The sequence below is a fragment of the Dipteris shenzhenensis genome, chromosome 14, assembly GCF_047967505.1.
Source record: "Dipteris shenzhenensis isolate YYH24624 ecotype China chromosome 14, Dip_SZ_1.0, whole genome shotgun sequence".
NCBI classification, from domain to species: Eukaryota; Viridiplantae; Streptophyta; class Polypodiopsida; order Gleicheniales; family Dipteridaceae; genus Dipteris; species Dipteris shenzhenensis.
In genome coordinates, this window is record NC_141609.1 from 43,817,865 (window position 1) to 43,835,876 (window position 18,012).

An 18,012-nucleotide genomic window follows, 5' to 3' on the forward strand; every position below is an offset into this window, starting at 1 on the left:
CTCCTTCTCCACAAGTATAATTGGTTGGAGAGATAGTTAGATACCCCAAACTCTTAGCATAAAGGAAACACAGTGTCTATTGCTTCACAAAATAGCATTCAAGCATATTCAAATCATAAATGCATTATGAGCATTTACCAAAACTATCAAATTGTAGGACAGTGCTCCAAAGATAAGACTGAAAAATGCCTCAGATCACATCCAATGGTCAAACATCCACAAGACCAAAGATAAATGAGATAATAATGAAACTTTCTAGCACTTAACCATATTCAATGGTTCATCTTAGAAGCAGATATCACTGTTACCCCCAACTTGAGCAGTCTGAAAATGGAGGGTGCAATTGTAAGCTGAAGAGTAAAGATTTGGGAGGGCTTTCAAAGGAAAATGGAATCTCTTCTCCGACTGGTCTTTTGGTTGTTTCTCCTTGTTCCAGCAAGCATTTAAGCTCAAATTTCATGAGCAGCAAGCTCATAGTGTCACCCACCCATGGCTACAAGGAATTGGCGAAATATTGCGTTAGTAAGCAGAATTTCTTGAAAGTTCGGCGAGCAGAGATCGTGTCGCATGGGGCGTAGAGGGCATCTCTCCCTAATTGCTTGGTGTCAAAGGTGCACCCAAAGTAGAGGAAACTTTCGCTCAGAGGGATTTGGTAGTGGTCCCTTAATGGAGGAGAACGGAGCTAAGCAAAATCTAAAGAGAAAGAGTGCAGAAATGAAGAAGAGGATGGAGAGTGGAGAAGAAGATGATGAGGTGGCATATTGAAGCTACAATGGGCTAGGGACTCAATCTGGATCTGATACCAAATGTCGGAACTTGGGGAGAGAGGAGAGCTTCATCACGGAGGTGAGTGAGAACACATGAGATATTCAAATGGGTGTTCTATTCATTGTGAGAGGGAAGTCCCTCTTTTATAGGAATGGAGAGAGGGTGTCCTAAATCAATGGCACCTCTCCTACATCAATGGAGGTAGCTCCTAAATCATAGGAAAAAGATAGTGCATTTTGCCCATCATACTGTAATGTGCCCAAGCTGTAATGTGTCCACTGATACAATTAAGTGTGTGTCCATTTAACAAAATCTTTGAATGGATGATCAAAAATAGCCCTAAAGGCTTTACAAGGCTTCCCTGGCCAAAAGAAATACCTCTCTAGTGCTAGAGTTGTTGCTGTAATTCCTCTATGTCCAGCATAGGGAGGTGCATGGCATTCCTCCAAAATCTTTTTCCTCATCTCCTGGGTGATGCATAGGCAATCATTTTTAATTAGATACCCATCTTTCAGGGAATAGTGACTGGTGGACTGGGTCCCTAGACAGGCTAAATGGACACCCCAGCCATGGCACATCAGATGAGAGGAGGCATGGGGGGGGAACAGGCAGGAAGAGTGAAGATGGGCTCCACTGATGGGACTGTTTCGGGCAGGATTGCAGCAGGGAGTTGAAGGAAGAGGGAGTGGAAAGGGTGGAGAAGAGGGATGTGGGATAGAAGGCAGGTAGAGAGTAATAGGGAAAGGTGGGGGGAGGGGGCTAGCAGCAGCTCAGAAGCAGTAAAAGTTCTTCAGATTTCGTTTCTCTAATGTTACTATGCAATGAATTGAAATAGAAGCTAGGACAGGATCCATGTAGGGTTTTAATGTTAATGGATTTTGTTATATCAACTCCCTACTTGCATTTAACTGGACAGCTAAACAAATGGAGCCAACTTCAAGAAAAGGAAGTTCGTAAAGCTTTGCAAGAACTTTACAATGCCGTCGCTGAGTTATTCCCTGCACAAAGGTTCGCACAAGTCTCTTCTACAATATATATCATCATGTGGATAAATTTTGTGGCACTTTCTGACTTCCCCTTCTTTAATGTAAGTGTGATTGTTCATTGGTTTCACTTCACCTTTTAAGTGAAAAAGGGATCGTTGTACTCTTCATGTAATGGTAAATATCCCAAATATCTGTATCTGTCAAATAATTATTTGGTTGAGCAGTAGAATGTTAAGATCCACTCAGAGTTACTTCTATAATTCAGAAGATCCTCCTTGTGACATATAATAACACACGATACATTGTCTGAGAATAAACATGCCAGGTCTAGAGTCTAATTTTTCTTTTAAGATCTTCCGCACTGACACCGCCCCCCCCCCCCCTTCCGGCCAAGAGATTCCATAACCTCCTACCAAAATGGCTCTGAAAGCCTAGAACCTCTTCCAATCTACTGTTCTAGAGGGTCTCTAGCTTCTAGCACGAATCTGAAATTTCCTGGCATTGTTGATTATAAAGTTGAAGAAGGTGTAGGTCTTTTTGTGTGTGTCAAATAGACTTTATAAAGTATGAAAGAAACAAGCAATAGCAAAGCACATCTGGGAAAAAATACATCATGTAGACAGATACAAGTATTAAAGTACCATTCAAAGTATCCATGCAATTCTGAGGCACTGAAATGAAAAAAGTGGTAGCTATCCTGCAGCCCACCTCTCAGAGTCTCAGCTCGTGACCAGAGTACCCCGGCAGCAGGCACCAACAGCCAGGGGGGAGGGGTATACAACCAACGAATACCTCAATCCGTGAGAATATAGAAGATACATGCAGGCCAAGCCTTACAAAAACTCTCATAGACTTTGAAATGTTGCCTTTGGTCGCCATAGCCAAGCTCATAAAGGGTGTATCACTATCCTTCATTTTCAAGTTATAAAATTGCAACTTCAAGAAAACCTTGGAGTTTGTGATTTTGTTACCAAAAATATTCTTGAGACGGGCCCATATTGCCTGGGGTGGATTTGAAGTCGAAGTGATGAATCAAAGTATCATCGAGGCGAAGTCCGATGATAGCAATAGCTTTTGAGTTGTGTTGCTTCCATGTCTTGAGTTGTTGAGGATCCGTTGTGGGAGCATCATCCTTAATAGCATCCCATATATTTTCTTTCATGAGGAGCAACTGAACCTTAGTTTGCCAAGTAAGGAACCCTTCCCCTTGAACTTCTCCACGAGCAATGAGTTTGAGAGAACTCATTGTATACCTCGGGAAATGGCAACTTCAGTCTTCAGCACTTTAGGAGCGAGAAAAGAGATGAAACGAGGACTGGAACTGAAGGCAAAAGAGGTGGAGGATAGAGATGTTATCATGCAGGAGATGGAGCAGCAATTTGTGGGCAAAATGAGGATAGCTCAGCTCATGTGGAGGAGAAGAGGCAATGAGCTGCAATGGCACACATAATGACACCAATGGTTGATGTAGCAGCAGCTCTCTTCAAGTAGGTCGTTTCTTTAAAAACGAGCTCCAAATGAGATCGTTTTTAGGACGAGCAATAGTAGAAACATCTTTACAACAGTAAGCAACTATTTCCTTCACAAAAATGCCCCCAAAACGGCAAAAACGAGCTGTTTTTTAGCAAAAAACGGGCTATCTTTTTCCTCTACAAAGACGCCCACAAATGCCTACAAAAATGGTGACCGAGCTACTCCTTTTCATGTGGGCAACAAACCAAACTCCATAGCTTACGAAGGTGAGACTAAGGTAAGAAGAGAACAAGATGGGGAGAAAGGAGTGGAAGGAGCTCAATCATGGAGGAGACGATGGCTTCCATTTGCGGGGTTCCCTCATTCTCTAGATTGAGCATGGAGAAGGGAAAGGTAGGAAAGGATGCTCTAATACCACATGAAGGTGCATGGTGGAGAGAGAGAGAGAGGGTAGGCTAGGGAGAGAGATAATAATACTCAAATAGAGACATAATGAAATGGAAATGAAATAAGAAGAGCAATGTGTTGGAATATGAAGCCAAAATGAGTCAAAAATGAGTGTACTAGGTGTCTAGGGGGTGTTTTAGAGTCTAGTGAGTCCTAGACATGCCACGTGTGATATTGGGAGTTATCCCATATACACTATGGCTTTCTAGAGTCTGGTGTCACACTATATAGTGTTGTACTTGTCTTGAGTCTTTTCATAACAGTCAACATCAAGCTATCTATTCATGTGAGTACTTTGGTTATCATTGCTTTGCACTTGTCTCTTCATTTCCAGCCATTTCATTTCCTTTCCATTTCGTTCCTGTGCCTTTATGTGGTATCAGAGCTAGCTTTCCTCAAGGAATGAGGGGGCCTTGAAGCTCACTTCAGACCTATGGAGAGACTAGCTCCTCCACTCCCTCTCCTTGTGAGCTCCTCTCGTAGCTACTCCTGATTTTCTCTTCTCCTTAGCCTCTCCTAGAGGTGATGATCTTCATCAACGTGGAGCTGCACACCTACCTTCCATAGCTGCGTATGAAGGGGAGCGAAAGCAAAGGGGATGCACTCATCATGGAGGAAGCATCCTGCCCATCCATCGTTGCACACTTGCACCATAAACAGATAGTTGAGGTAGGGAAAGAAGGACGTGAGCAGACCACCAAGGTATATGCGGAGGGGTTCGGAAGGCAAAACGGGCCTGGCGAGAGCCTCATACGAGCATGCAAGAAACCAGAATTGCCATAGCTGCTCTCTCCACTTACACCACACACCCCACACACACACTACACACACACTTTTTTTAGTGAAAGTTTTATTGATTTATATTACAAGAATGCTTCCCAGAAAGGGAAAGTTGGACAATACATCAACATAAAATCTCAATGTAGGAAAAATATACATCAAAATCTATGTAGTGAGTTTGCAGACAATCAGAGAGAGATTGCTGCAAAGATCTGCGGAAAAACAAGAACAAAATATATGCAGCAGGATGTTTTGCTATTGCAAGTTGATATTGCCAAAGCCTTTGATAGTGTTAAGTAGGACTTTATTTCATCAACTATGCAGGCATTGGGATTTGGCACAAAAATGCAGCAGGTTATCAATTGGCTATATCAAGATAGTAAAGTTGCCTGCATACTTTCAGGTGATATTTCTACAACCTGGACTCTTGGTTGTTCTGTTTGGCAAGGATGTCCCCTCAGTGCTTTACTTTTTGCCATAGTCACTCATCCAATGCTTCAATATATGGACCACCTTTTGGACACTGGCATGTTGCACAGATTGGAAATTCCTGGTAGCCGTAGCATGATCGCTCAAGCATATGCTGATGATTCTTTCTTTACTCCAAAAAATACTCGGAGCGCATCTCTCCATGATTATGCAGGCTCTTTCTACATATGGTTTGGCTGTTGGTCTTCATGTCAATTTTCAGAAATCAAAATTATTGCCGTTGCATGCTAAAGACTGGCATAGTCTTTTGTGGCCTGGGAAAATTGTTCCAACTTCTCAATTGATTTGACATCTTGGCTATCCTCTAGGTTGGGGGCTCACTCATTCTCAACAAACTGATTGGGTGCTCACAAAGTTGAGGGCAAGACTTGAATATTGGAAGCTTGCAACTTGGCCATTACATGTTCGTTTGCGAATAACGCAATCCATTCTGATAGCATACATACAATTCTATCTGCCTCTCATCATGTTCACTAAGGCAGATCTGGTTTCCTTTATGTCTGCTATCATGGAAATTTTTTGGTGTTCAAAAAATGGCAAGAAAAGTCTCAGATTACTCTCTATGCACTGTCTCTGCTCTCCAAAGATGCATGGGGGACTGAACATACTCAATATTCAAATGCATAAGTAGCAACCTCAAAATAAGATGCTACACACACACAATTTTTTTTTTTGTGAGAAGAAATCTTTTATTTCTATAGAATAATTACATTCATAGCTGCTTCAAAAGCGAAATAGCTACTACTCAAGAAAAGATCTCAGTAGAGGCTGTATACACATCCTGATCAATCAAACGAGTCTGAAAACAATCGTAGAATGATTGTTGCAGAGATCATTTGAAAAAAAGAAAGGATGAAAATAGTGGATCACCAAAGACTCTATGATTTCTATCCATCCATAAAGTCCATAGGGTCCAATATCGCACCCATACGAAAAATAAATCAAAACCCTGTCTCTGGGGATGAAATCCAAACAACCAGAAAAATCTGCCAAAAGTAACAGTAGGAAATCGCTGTCAAAGCGTCTGTCTGATGAGAGCAATGAGATCAGAAGTATTTGGACAGGACTAAAAGATGTGGAGCACTGATTCAGTAGAGTGCGAGCATCTGTGACAAACAGCTGAAGCAATATGTCTGTGTGCGAGTAAGTGTCCAGATGGAAAAATGCCAAGGAGAACTCGCCATAGGAAAAGCTGTTGTCGAAGAGGGACTTTGTAATGCCAAAGGAGACGCAGCCTTTTTCTCCACCACTTCATTGGACGATCCATATGCCAAACAGTATTTGATCTGTTGGAAATCCAAGGTGGAGGTAATAACACTCTATACAATGATGACACTGTGATATGTGAAAGCTTCAAAGGACGGACATATGAGGAAGGAGAGCGTAAAATCCAATCCTCAAGCCGATGCTGAATTTCTAAATGAGGTACCGGCAAGTACGGTTGGAGCATTGCTGAAATTTTATGCCATAAAGGACGATAATGAGCTCCCAAGCCATATTTGCGAGCAGCCAAAGAAAAAGATAGAATTGTACCATCATCTTGAAGTACATCCGCCATAGATGAAATGCCTTTGAAGGAGAGAAAATAAGAACGTCGGGGTTCTTGTATGGCCAAAGGTGGGTGGAATACTTGAGACCAAAAGAGATTCTCTTCCCTCAAAGAGTTGCCCGAGAGAGAGTCCTTGCCTTTCCATTCCAAGTGGGATAAAATGTGTTTCCAATCAAGAAGCAGAGAAGAGACAAAAGGGCATCCTCTGATCTTGCCTTGGATAGAGCCAAATAAAAATTCCCACTGAGTAGGCTGCCAATTCCCAAAAGCAGATGTATGAAGATGTAATAAGAGAGAGCGAATCATAAAAGCCCAAGGCTGATCTCCTTGTAGAAACTGCATTATCATTTTCCCCCTGTGAGCAAGTAAATGCATTTGAATATTGAGAATGTTCAGACCCCCGTGCATCTTTGGAGAACAGAGACGATGCATGGAGAGTAATCTGAGACTTTTCTTGCCATGTTTTGAAAGCCAGAAAATTTCCATGATAGCTGACATAAATGAAACCAAATCTACCTTAGTGAACATAGTGAGAGGCAGATAAAATTGTATGTATGCTATCAAAATGGATTGTGTAATTCGCAGACGAACATATAATGGCCAAGTTGCAAGCTTCCAATATTCAAGTTTTGCCCTCAACTTTACTAGCACCCAATCAGTTTGTTGTGAACGGGTGAGTCCCCAGCCTAAAGGATAACCAAGATGTCGAATGAATTGAGAAGCAGGGACAATTTCCCTAGGCCACAAAAGGTTGTGCCAGTCCTGTGCATGTAAAGGCAACAATTTTGATTTTGGAAAATTTAACCGAAGGCCAGCAGCCAATCCATATGTAGAAAGAGCATGCATAATCATGGACAGATCAGCCCGAGTATTTTTTGGAGTAAAGAATGAATCATCAGCATATGCTTGAGCAATCATGCTGCGACTGCCAAGGATCTCCAAACCGTGCAGCTGGTCAGTGTCCAAGAGGTGATCCAGATATTGAAGCAGTGGATGAGTGGCTATGGCAAAAAGTAAAGCACTCAGTGGACATCCTTGTCTGACAGAGCAAGCAAGAGTCCAGGATGGAGAAATATCTCCTGAAAGTATGCAAGCAACTTCACTATCTTGATATAGCCAATTGATGAGTTGCTGCATTTTTGTGCCAAAACCCAAAGCCTGCATAGTCGATGAAATGAAATCCCACTGAACTGTATCAAAAGCTTTGGCAATATCAACTTGCAATAACAAAACATCCTGATGTGTGTATTTGGCATATTCAATTCCAATGTAGGCATTAGCAATGTTATCGGTGATATGCCTACGCGGGACAAAGCCATATTGCGCAGGATGCAACCCATCATGTAAAAACCCCTTTAGCCGAGCAACAATCATTTTGGTAGTGACTTTGTAAATTACGGGCATAAGAGTGATAGGTCTCCAGTCTGCCAAAGACTCACAAATTTGTTTTTTAGGAAGGAGTTTAACAAGACCTCTCTTCCATGTGTCTGGCATTTTTTGATGTTGCCATGCAGCATTCACCATAGATAGTAATGGATGCTTCAAAATAGGCCAGTATGCTAGAAAAAAACTCGACTGTCAAGCCATCCCATCCAGGGGATTTCCATCTGCCACATGATTTGATGGCATCTGACAGTTCCCTCTCAGTAAAGGGTTCCTCCAATTCCAAAGCTTGAGTAGGGAAAATGATTGGAGAAACATTTTGCAACAGTAAATTTCGTGCAAGCAAAACCTGTTGCGAGGGAGGAGCTGCGGAGCCAAATTGCTGAGAGAAGTGATGCACACAAACAGAGGCAAGCTGTGACCGTGAAGTAGTCCATGATCCATCAGGCATAAGAATCTGCAAATTTCTGTTTTGATTCTCCTCTGATGCAAACTCTGCTACACACACACACACACACACACACACATATTTTTTAATAGTAAAATCTTATATTTCTATGTGGGAAACCTCAAAAGAGGTAAAAACCCACCAATAAGTACAAGGAAAAAATTTACAAGTAAATAACCTTTTAGCCGATCAACAATCATTTTGGTAGTAACTTTTTAAATGACTGGCATAAGCATGATAGGTCTCCAATCAGCCAAAGATTCACAAATTTGCTTTTTTTGAAGGAGTTTAACAAGACCTCTCTTCCATGTATCTGGCATTTTTTGATTTTGCCAAGCAGAGTTCACCATATGCAGCAATATATGCTTCAAAAGAGGCGAATATTTTAGAAAAAACTCAACTGTAAGACCATCCCATCCTAGAGATTTCCATCTTCGCTCGTCACACACACACCTACACACACTTTTTTTTTTGGGGGTGAAACTAAGAAAATTATATTATGAAACATCCATTTTACATCAGGGTAGTGCTCGAGAAAAGAGCCAAGGCCCTATCCATCAGAAACAGTAAAAGAAAAGCTGAATGCAAGAAACATCCAAATCCTCCTCGTGCAAGGCATCATATAAGGACTGCCACAATGAGGCTCGGAAGAACTCATAAGGGTGCTGAAGGGGTGAATTCAAATATGCATGATTTTGTTGTAGCCAGAGGTCCATAAGGCCCAGTATATGATCCAATGGAAGAAAAGAGAATACTGTGACAAAGAAGGTGATAATTTGCCAAACATCCAAGAAAACCTCGAGAACTTGTGTGCAGGAAATCAGAGAGAGAAAAAATAGGAGATCTTGTCCAGAAGGTCTCTGGAATATGAACAAAACCACAATAAATGTGAAATACTCTCAGGAGTATGATGACATCTTGGACAAAGAGTAGAGGCAATCCTTCTTTGAGCCAATTTCACTCCCACTGGAAAAATACTAACAATAGAAAGAGTCTCTGATTCAATGGCATTTTCAATTCCATATCAATTTCAATTTTTCTTTCCACCAAGTTAAAGACTTATTCAGATGCCAAAGAGAATTTGCATGATTAGCAATCCATGGAGGAGGTGATATCAATCGATAAGCCTGAATGGAAGTCAATAGATGCAAAGGTTGAGAGGATAGTCCTAGACTTGAAGACTGAAGATGCCAATCTTGAAGCCTGTCTCTTACTTCCAATGTTGGAATTGGAACCAAAGGGAGTAAGAGATCTGCAATAGCTTGCCATATAGGTCTACGGTAGTGTTGGCATGCTGCCGGAAAAGAGAGAATATGCCCCTGAGTATCTACCACATCGTCAATGAACCGGATGCCCAACATCATAAAATTGTAAGCTCTGATTGGTTGTTGTACAGCAAGAGGAGAGTAAAAAACAGCACTCCAATGAAGGATTTTCATTCGAAGCGAGGAATCTACAGAAGCAAGATGGGGAGACCATTTGATGCAAGAGAGCACTTTCTTCCAATCCTGAATCAAGGCAGTAGAAAATGGACAACCAGGGATTTTACCTTGAAACTTGCCAAGTACTACTTCCGATGGATCAACTAGCCAATGTCCATAAGCATTTGTGCGCATCTGACCACACAAAAATGCCAACATGATAGACCAAGGCTGCTCTTGCTGAAAAAAGGTCTTGAGCATAGTGATCTTTTTTGCCAACACATGAAATTTGATGTTTATAATATTCAAACCACCATGCATTCTTGGTGAGCAAAGCAGGTCCATTTTGAGCAACCTTAAAGCTTTTTTATGAAGCTTAGTTTTCCAAAAAATCTCCATGGCTTGAGACATAAAAGAAGAGAGATCTCGAGATGACCAATGTAATAGAGGAAGGTAAAATTGGACATAAGCTAGAACAATGAACATGGACGAACATGCAATGGCCAAGTGGAGATCATCTAATATTCTAATTTGTCCTGAATTTTGTTTAATACCCAAGATATTTGTTGCTTATTTCTGATTTTCCAGCCAATGGGATAACCCAAATGTCTTACTATGTTTTCCAGGCCAAAGGATAGCATGCCAGTCACAATGCTTTAGAGGCAAGAGTTTTGATTTCTGAAAATTAATTTTTAGACCAGCTGCCAACCCAAAATCAAAAAGGGTATCCATCAATAGGCGAAGCTCCAAAGGACTATTCTTTGGCATGAAGAATGAATCATCTGCATAAGCCTGTGCAATGTAAGGCCGTGAACTTGGAATCTAAAGCCCCACTAACTGTCCAGTATCAACCAGATGATCCATATAAAGAAGCAAAGGATGTGAAGCAATAGCATAGAGCAAAGCACCGAGAGGGCATTCCTCTCGAACTGATTGTTCCAGAGTCCAAGACTAAGACAAATGATTCCCTATAAAGCATTGAGCAGTGGAATCTAAGTAAAGCCAATATATGACATTAATTAGCTTTGGCCCATTTAGACATGATTTGAGAGACATAATCCTACTGTACTGTATCAAATGCCTTTGCCACATCCACCTGCATGACCAAAACATCTTGAGCTGAATATTTCGCATATTCCATTGCGATGAGAGTATTGGAGGTATTATCATGTATATTCCTTCTTGGAACAAAATCATATTGCTTGGGATGAAGTCCATCATGAAGGATATCCTTTATCTGATGAACCAACATTTTAGCAATAAGTTTATATATAACAGGCATCAAAGTGATGGGCCTCCAGTCATCCATAGTCTCACATAGGGGTTTTTTGGGCACAAGCTTAACCAGACCATGCTTCCAAGCTGAGGGAAGATGTTGATGCTGCCAGGCTACATTAATGAGCTTCAAGATTGGACCCTTCAATTCAGCCCAGAAGGCTACAAAAAATTCAACTGTCAAACCATCCCAGCCAGGGGATTTATGTTTACCCAAATGCTTGAGGGCTTCATCCAATTCAATATCTGAAAAAGACATTTCCAGCATTGAAGCTTTTTGCAAAGAAACAATAGGAGAAACAAGTGTGAAGATAGTGGGAGAGAGGGAAGGAGTCTCACTTGCGGCTTTCTCACATACACAATGGGGGAATACACACACAGGTGGAGGCTGAAAACAGTTTTCCTCTTCTTAGTTGTGAAAGCCAAAAGAACTCAAGTACAAAGAAATAGAAGAACTCTATATGTGGGTCTCAAACCAAACTCAACTAACTAAGGTGGCATCTGCAGCTAACAAGTCGGTGACATAAATGCACAACGGTCACCCTGGCATATCACGAGTGGAGCTCGATATCTCAACACTCCCCCTCGAGCTCAATCCCAATTCTTACACACCAAGCAAGTCTCTGAACTTGCGCAGCTTCTCTGCGCCCAATGCCTTTGTGAATATGTCAGCTACCTGATCCTCTGTGCTGACATAAACTAGATCAATAAGACCTAGTAAAACCTTCTCCCGCACATAGTGATAATGCACCTCAATGTGCTTTGTTCTAGCATGATAGACTGGGTTATTTGCCAAGTGTATACTGCTCATGTTGTCACAATAAATGACAACTGGCCCATCTGTAGACTGATGCATATCATAAAGTAGCTTATGCAACCAAGCTACCTCACATGCAGCCATTGCTGCACCCCTGTACTCAGCCTCTATGCTCGACAAGGCAACTGTAGGCTGTTTCTTGCTGCTCCAGGTGACTGCAGCACTCCCAAAAAAAAACACATATCCACTGGTAGATCGTCTATCAGAAATACTACCAGCCCAATCAGCATCAGTGTATCCATGCAACTGTATCTGAACCCCAGCCTCATAAAATAGTCCATACTGCAATGTGGACTTCACATACCTGAGTATGCATCTAGCCGCATCCAAATGCGGTTTCCTTGGAGCCTGCATAAACTGACTTACCAATCCAACAGCATAGCTTAAATCTGGCCTGGTAATAGTCATATAAATCAAACTTCCTACTATGCGTCTGTACATAGTAGGGTCTTCCAGAAGCTCACCTGCATCTGTGCTCAACTTCACATTCTGCTCCAAAGGAACTGAAATAGGCTTACAGCCTGTCATCCCATATTTGGACATCATGTCCAATCCATACTGCCTCTACAAGAGCTGTATCTCACTTGGTGATCTAATCACCTCAATGCCCAAGAAATAACGCAGCTCTCCCAAATCCTTCATCTCAAACTTCTGCTTCAATAGCATTTTCACATGAAGGATATCTTCATCACTATCACCTGTGATGATCAAATCATCAACATAAATGACAAGCAGCATAATCCCTTTCTCTGTTTTTCTCACATAGGGTGAGAAATCTGCCTTGGAAATCTGAAAGCCATAGTGACAAGATATTGTCCTATCTTGTCAGACCATGCTCTAGGTGCTTGCTTCAAGCCATACAAGTCTTTCTTCAACCTGCAAACAAACTCAGGATGAATAGCATGAACATAACCTGGTGGCTGCTCCATAAAGACCTCTTCTTGCAAATCACCATGCAAGAAGGCATTCTTTACATCCATCTGATGTAAAGACCATCCCTTTGATGCATCCATAGGAATGACTGCTCTTGCAGTTGCCATCCTTGCAACCGGACTAAATGTTTCTTCATAATCAATGCCATATGTCTGTGCATACCCCTTGACAACTAATCGTGCCTTGTATCTATTCACAGAACCATCTGCATTGTGCTTGATCTTATAAACCCACTTACAGCCAATCGCATTCTTGTTTTTAGGCAAAGGCACCAATTCCCATGTAGCATTTTCTTCCAAGGCATCCATTTCTTCATCCATGGCTTTCTCCCATTTTTCTTTTCCCATGGCTTGCTCAAAAGAAGTGGGTTCTGGTTTCTGTATCACTTTGACCATATAGGCATAGTGAATGGCTATAAATCCATCATATTTCAGCCTATCCACAGGATACCTAGCTCTGGTAGACCTGCGCAAAATAGGCTTCCTTATAGGTGCTCTCAAAACATCCCTGGTCTTCCTTACTCCAGGTGTAACAACAGAAGGAATACCCAACTCATCATCAATGCTCTGTTCTGAGCCACTCGATTCACCATCCACATAAGAGTGACCTGCATTCACATCAAACATGGGCTGATCTACCTTCTCTTTTCCTTTTCCTGATACCTGCGTACCACTATCTGCATTGCTTTGAGAAGATTCTCCTGATCTCAATCTACCTGTCCATGGCGAAGTATGTGATCCACTGCTAGAGGACACTGTAGGTCCACTAATATTTTGTGATTGCTGCTGTGAATTCTATGCAGCATTACCATTTTGTGCATCTACATCAATCATCACATTTACTGGTTTATACCAGCTGCTCATCTCATCAAAAACAACATCTCTGCTCACTGTAAACTTACGAGTAGAAGGGTTATAGCATCTATATCCTTTCTGCTGCAGAGAATAAACAATAAAGACGCACTTCTCAGCTTTTGGATCCAACTTGGACCTCAACTCATCTGGCACATGAACATAGGCAATGCAACCAAAGATTTTCAAATGAGAAATGTCTGGATTCCTACCAGTATACATCTCCTCTGGCGTCATGCCATGTATCGCTGCAGTGGGAGTCCTGTTCATTATGTAAACTGCTGTAGCAACTGCTTCAGTCTAATAATAATCAGGTAGATCTTTTTCATTTAGCATGGCCCGAGATACCTCTCCAATATGCCTGTTTTTCCTTTCTGCAAGTCCATTTTGCTATGGGGTATGACTGCATGAATATTGCTGCTTTATGCCATGCTCCTGCAGGAACCTTGCAAACTCATTTGAGAGGTACTCTCCCCCTCCATCTGACCTTAGGAATTTTATTTGTTGGCCTGTTTCTTTTTCAACCATAGCTTTAAAAGCTTTGCAGTGCCCAAACACTTCACTTTTCTTTTTCATAAAATACACCCAAACTTTTCTGCTGAAGTCATCAATAAAAGTGACAAAATAGTGACAGCCTCCAATAGATGCAGCTCTAGTAGTCCACACATCAGAGTGGATTAATTCCAATGGCTTTTTACTCTCTTGAACATGCCTAGGAAATGGTTTCCTTGCCTGTTTTCCAAATTGACAGGCTTCACAAACCTTATGCATTTCTGCAACCTTGAATTTAGGCAATCCTGCAACAATATTTTGGGCTTGCATTGATTTTTTTTTTTTTCCATGAAAAAGACTTCTATTAAGTAAGAACAAAAACCCGCGAGAGCAAGCTCAAAGCGGAATACATCATGAAATCATGAGGATAATAAAAAACCCCCTCAGAGTGAGGTGGAAAGAAACCAAGGCTGAGGCTGAAAGTGCCATCTCAACCCTGTAGTAGATTCAGAGAAGAAAGGAGAATCCTTCCATTCCCTGAAGAAAGAAGCCCTCCTAGCTGAGGCTGCACGGGAGTCCCCCTGCATACCCGTCCATACGGCCATCAGAGTGTGTACGATGTCTGTCCAGATACTAGCCAATGTGTGCGAGGGATGAACCTGAGTACCCTCCATAGCCTCTGTGCATCTGGATCTCCAGATATGCCAGGCTGCTATGCTCGCTATAATCTCCCAAGAAGTATCCACAGAGGCATGTACAGCTGTAAAAGGACGGTGTGTAACCACATCCAACGAGCAGAGCTCAACCCGATGATGTCGAACTGAAATGGCCCGGGAGGAGTCAAGTCCCTCATAGAAAACCTGAGGTCCTGTAAGAGAAAGCCAAGCCACCGAGCCCCAAGTCATAAAGAGTGGGGAATGGGCAAAGTGACTGAAGATCCTGGCTATCCCCATCCAAATCAATCTCGCCTGTCTGCAATCCCATAAGCAATGCTGAATAGACTCCGAAGCAGAAAGGCAACGAGGGCAAGTAGGGTCGGCTCCGAATCTGGACCTCCAAAGGTTCACTGCAATCCCTCCATGAATAGAAAGCCAAAAGAAGATAGTGATCTTTCTATTCCTGTGGGATTTCCAGAGCCTCCTCCAGAAGTACCTCTGCTGATCCGCAGTAATACCAAAAGTCTCCCAATGAGGAACTCTGGAGGGTCTCCAACCTCTACTACTGAGCTGAAATCTCCTGGCATTACTGACCGTGTAACGAAAGAAGGGGATGGTCTTCTCTCGATGCCCCGCATCAATCCACTCCCACTCTCCGGGGTCCCACTGTAAATACCTGATGGGAACTCCTCCATAGAGCCAAAGTCTCCAAGACCCGGTGGAGAGTAACTGGGGGTCAGGGTCTAAGAACCACTCTGAATCTGATCCCTGCATCAAAAGGCCTACGACCCTGATAGGCTGAAAAGCAGACTCAAGCAATATATCATCTGTAGATCTGAGCAATCTGCCACCATCCTGGACACTGAAAACCAAAGCATCCTCCTGTGCACCTCGGAAGGCTAAGACCTGAAGTGGAACCCCGCCTCTCGAGAAAGTACCTGCCCAAGTGGAGGTAGTGAGAGGCATATCATCTGTGTCTATCCAAGCCTCTGGAAGGGCTGACTCAATCTGCAAGATCCTCCCTGCACTCCCTCTGAGATGTCCTATCAACCCTGACTTGGTTTCCTCTGGAAGCCTACGGAAGGCTTTCCAAGATCCCAAAGAAGAAGCAGGTCCCCTCTCCCACCTGGCCCACTGCATGTAGAGTGAGGCACCCAGTGGTCTGCCACGATCATCTAAAATACTGTCGTTCCACATGATGGGCTGCCTATCAATCTCTTCCCGGGAGGAAGGAGGAATCCTCCGAAGAGAGCTTCTGAAACTAGCCCAAGCTTTCAGAATGGCAACCATGAGAGGGGATGAAGGTGATCTGAGGTGTGCTGAGGTGAAAATCCATCTAACACTGCTCATCCAGTCTCCTCCTGAGGAAGGTGTGCACCTCTGTATGCTGCTGATAAGAAAGTCCTTCCACGGTTCCTGTCCTGGCATAAGTCCTCGCACCACTATCTTGCAAAGTAAGGCTCTGCACTGTAAATCTGGATCAATAATATTGAGACCCCCATCCTGTGTAGGGAGGATGAGGGTCTCCCAAGCCACCCTGGCTAAGGCATCTGCTGTGCCATCAAGCCCACTCCAGAGAAAGTTCCTGATCGGTCTTCTGAGCTGAATGATGCAGTCCCTAGAACGGCACCAACATGAACAAATAAACCAGGCCGTGGCCAAAAGGACCTGGTTGACCACCACAACTCTAGAGGCAAGATCCAGCTTGGCTGAGCTCCAAAAGAGAAGCTTCCTTCTGATGCTCTCCAACACGGGAGCAAACTGCTGCGTGGTAGAAATACCCAAGCCGACCTGGCAGCCCAAATACCTGATAGGCACACCCCTCTGAACCCAAGTGAACCCTATGTCAAGTCCCCAAACTGGAGTGTCCTCATCACTGATCCAAAAGCCATTGGATTTATGCCAATTTATCTGCGCCCCTGCCGCCAAGCAAAATAAATCCAATGCTGTCCTGAAAGAAGTCAATGTCTGTGGAGAGGCATCCAAATAAATCGCTGTGTCATCAGCCAACTCACTGTCAAGCAGCTCCTCTTCTCTTCTGATAGGAAGTCTCAGCCCAAAGATGTCAGCTTGAGATCTAACATAGATGCTCATAGCTTCGGCCACGAATAAAAAAAGGAAAGGAGCAAGGGGGCATCCCTGACGGACTGATCTCGAAATCTGAAATCTCTCACCCCTTACCCCACCAATAAGTACCTGGCTATGGGCTGATCTGTACAAAGAGGAAACACCTCTGATCCAAACATCAGTGAATCCAAAGCGTAGTAGGGTGCCCTCCAAAAAACTCCAATCTACTCTGTCATAAGCTTTTTCAAAATCCAACAGTAGAATGGCAAGATTCTGGCCACTCTGCACGGCCCACTCTGAAGCTTCCCAGAAAGAAAAAATGTTATCAAAAATACTTCTGCCATGCACAAATCCCGTCTGAGTGTCGTGGATAAGATCAGGGAGAAGTGGCTGCAATCGGAGGCTGATAGCCTTGGCCAGAATCTTGTAACAAGTCCCCAGAAGTGTGATAGGCCTCCACTGGGACAATAAATTTCTGCTACCTCCTTTTGGGATAAGGTGGATGAGGCCCTCTGTAAGCGATTCAGGCATCTCGCCAGAGTCCCAAATGGCCTGCATGGCTGAAGTAATATAGTCTCCAATCATATCCCAAAATGCAATGAAAAAAGACGGAGTGAGGCCATCTAAACCTGGGCACTTGCCCTTGTGAAGGGCTGAAAGTGCAGTCCTGAACTCTGTGTTGGTGAAAGGTGCGTCAAGTAGAACATGCAAATCCGGATTCACCAACACTGGGATACTCTGCCAAATAGCCTGTCTAGCATCCTCTATATCGTGTGTCTCAGGATCAGCAGTAAGGAGGGTGGCATAGAAATCTGAAGCTATGCGTAAGACGTCATCTGGCTCTGTCTGTAAAACCCCATGTGAGTCAATAAGCTGAGATACACTCTCTCTACTATGTCTAGGGCCAAGAGTAGAGAAGAAGTGTTTATTGACTCTACCACCCATCTGAATCCAGAAGGACTCCCGTGCATGAAAGGCATACTCTGCTCTCTGATCAAGCAATAACTGCAAGTGAGCCCTCGCTGCAGCAAGGCGCTCCTGAATCCAAGCATCTGAAGGCCGTTTCTGCTCTTCCCTCTGCAAAGCTGCTAACTGCTGGCGAACACCAATCTCACGTCTGAGAATATCTCGTCTCCTGGTAGAAGCAACTGAGCAGTAAAAGTCACTAATACCAGAG

General features: G+C 43.1%; 1 protein-coding gene across 1 annotated transcript in view; it reads left to right on the forward strand.

Moving 5' to 3' along the window:
- The window catches only part of LOC147894679 (callose synthase 9-like), a 433,662-nt gene that overhangs the window by 230,465 nt on the left and 185,185 nt on the right, over window positions 1-18,012 (forward strand). Inside the window, exon 24 of the mRNA XM_087384939.1 lies at window positions 1,685-1,776. Within this exon, the coding sequence (XP_087241065.1) occupies window positions 1,685-1,776 (92 nt within the window). The remainder of the gene's footprint in view (window positions 1-1,684; window positions 1,777-18,012) is intronic.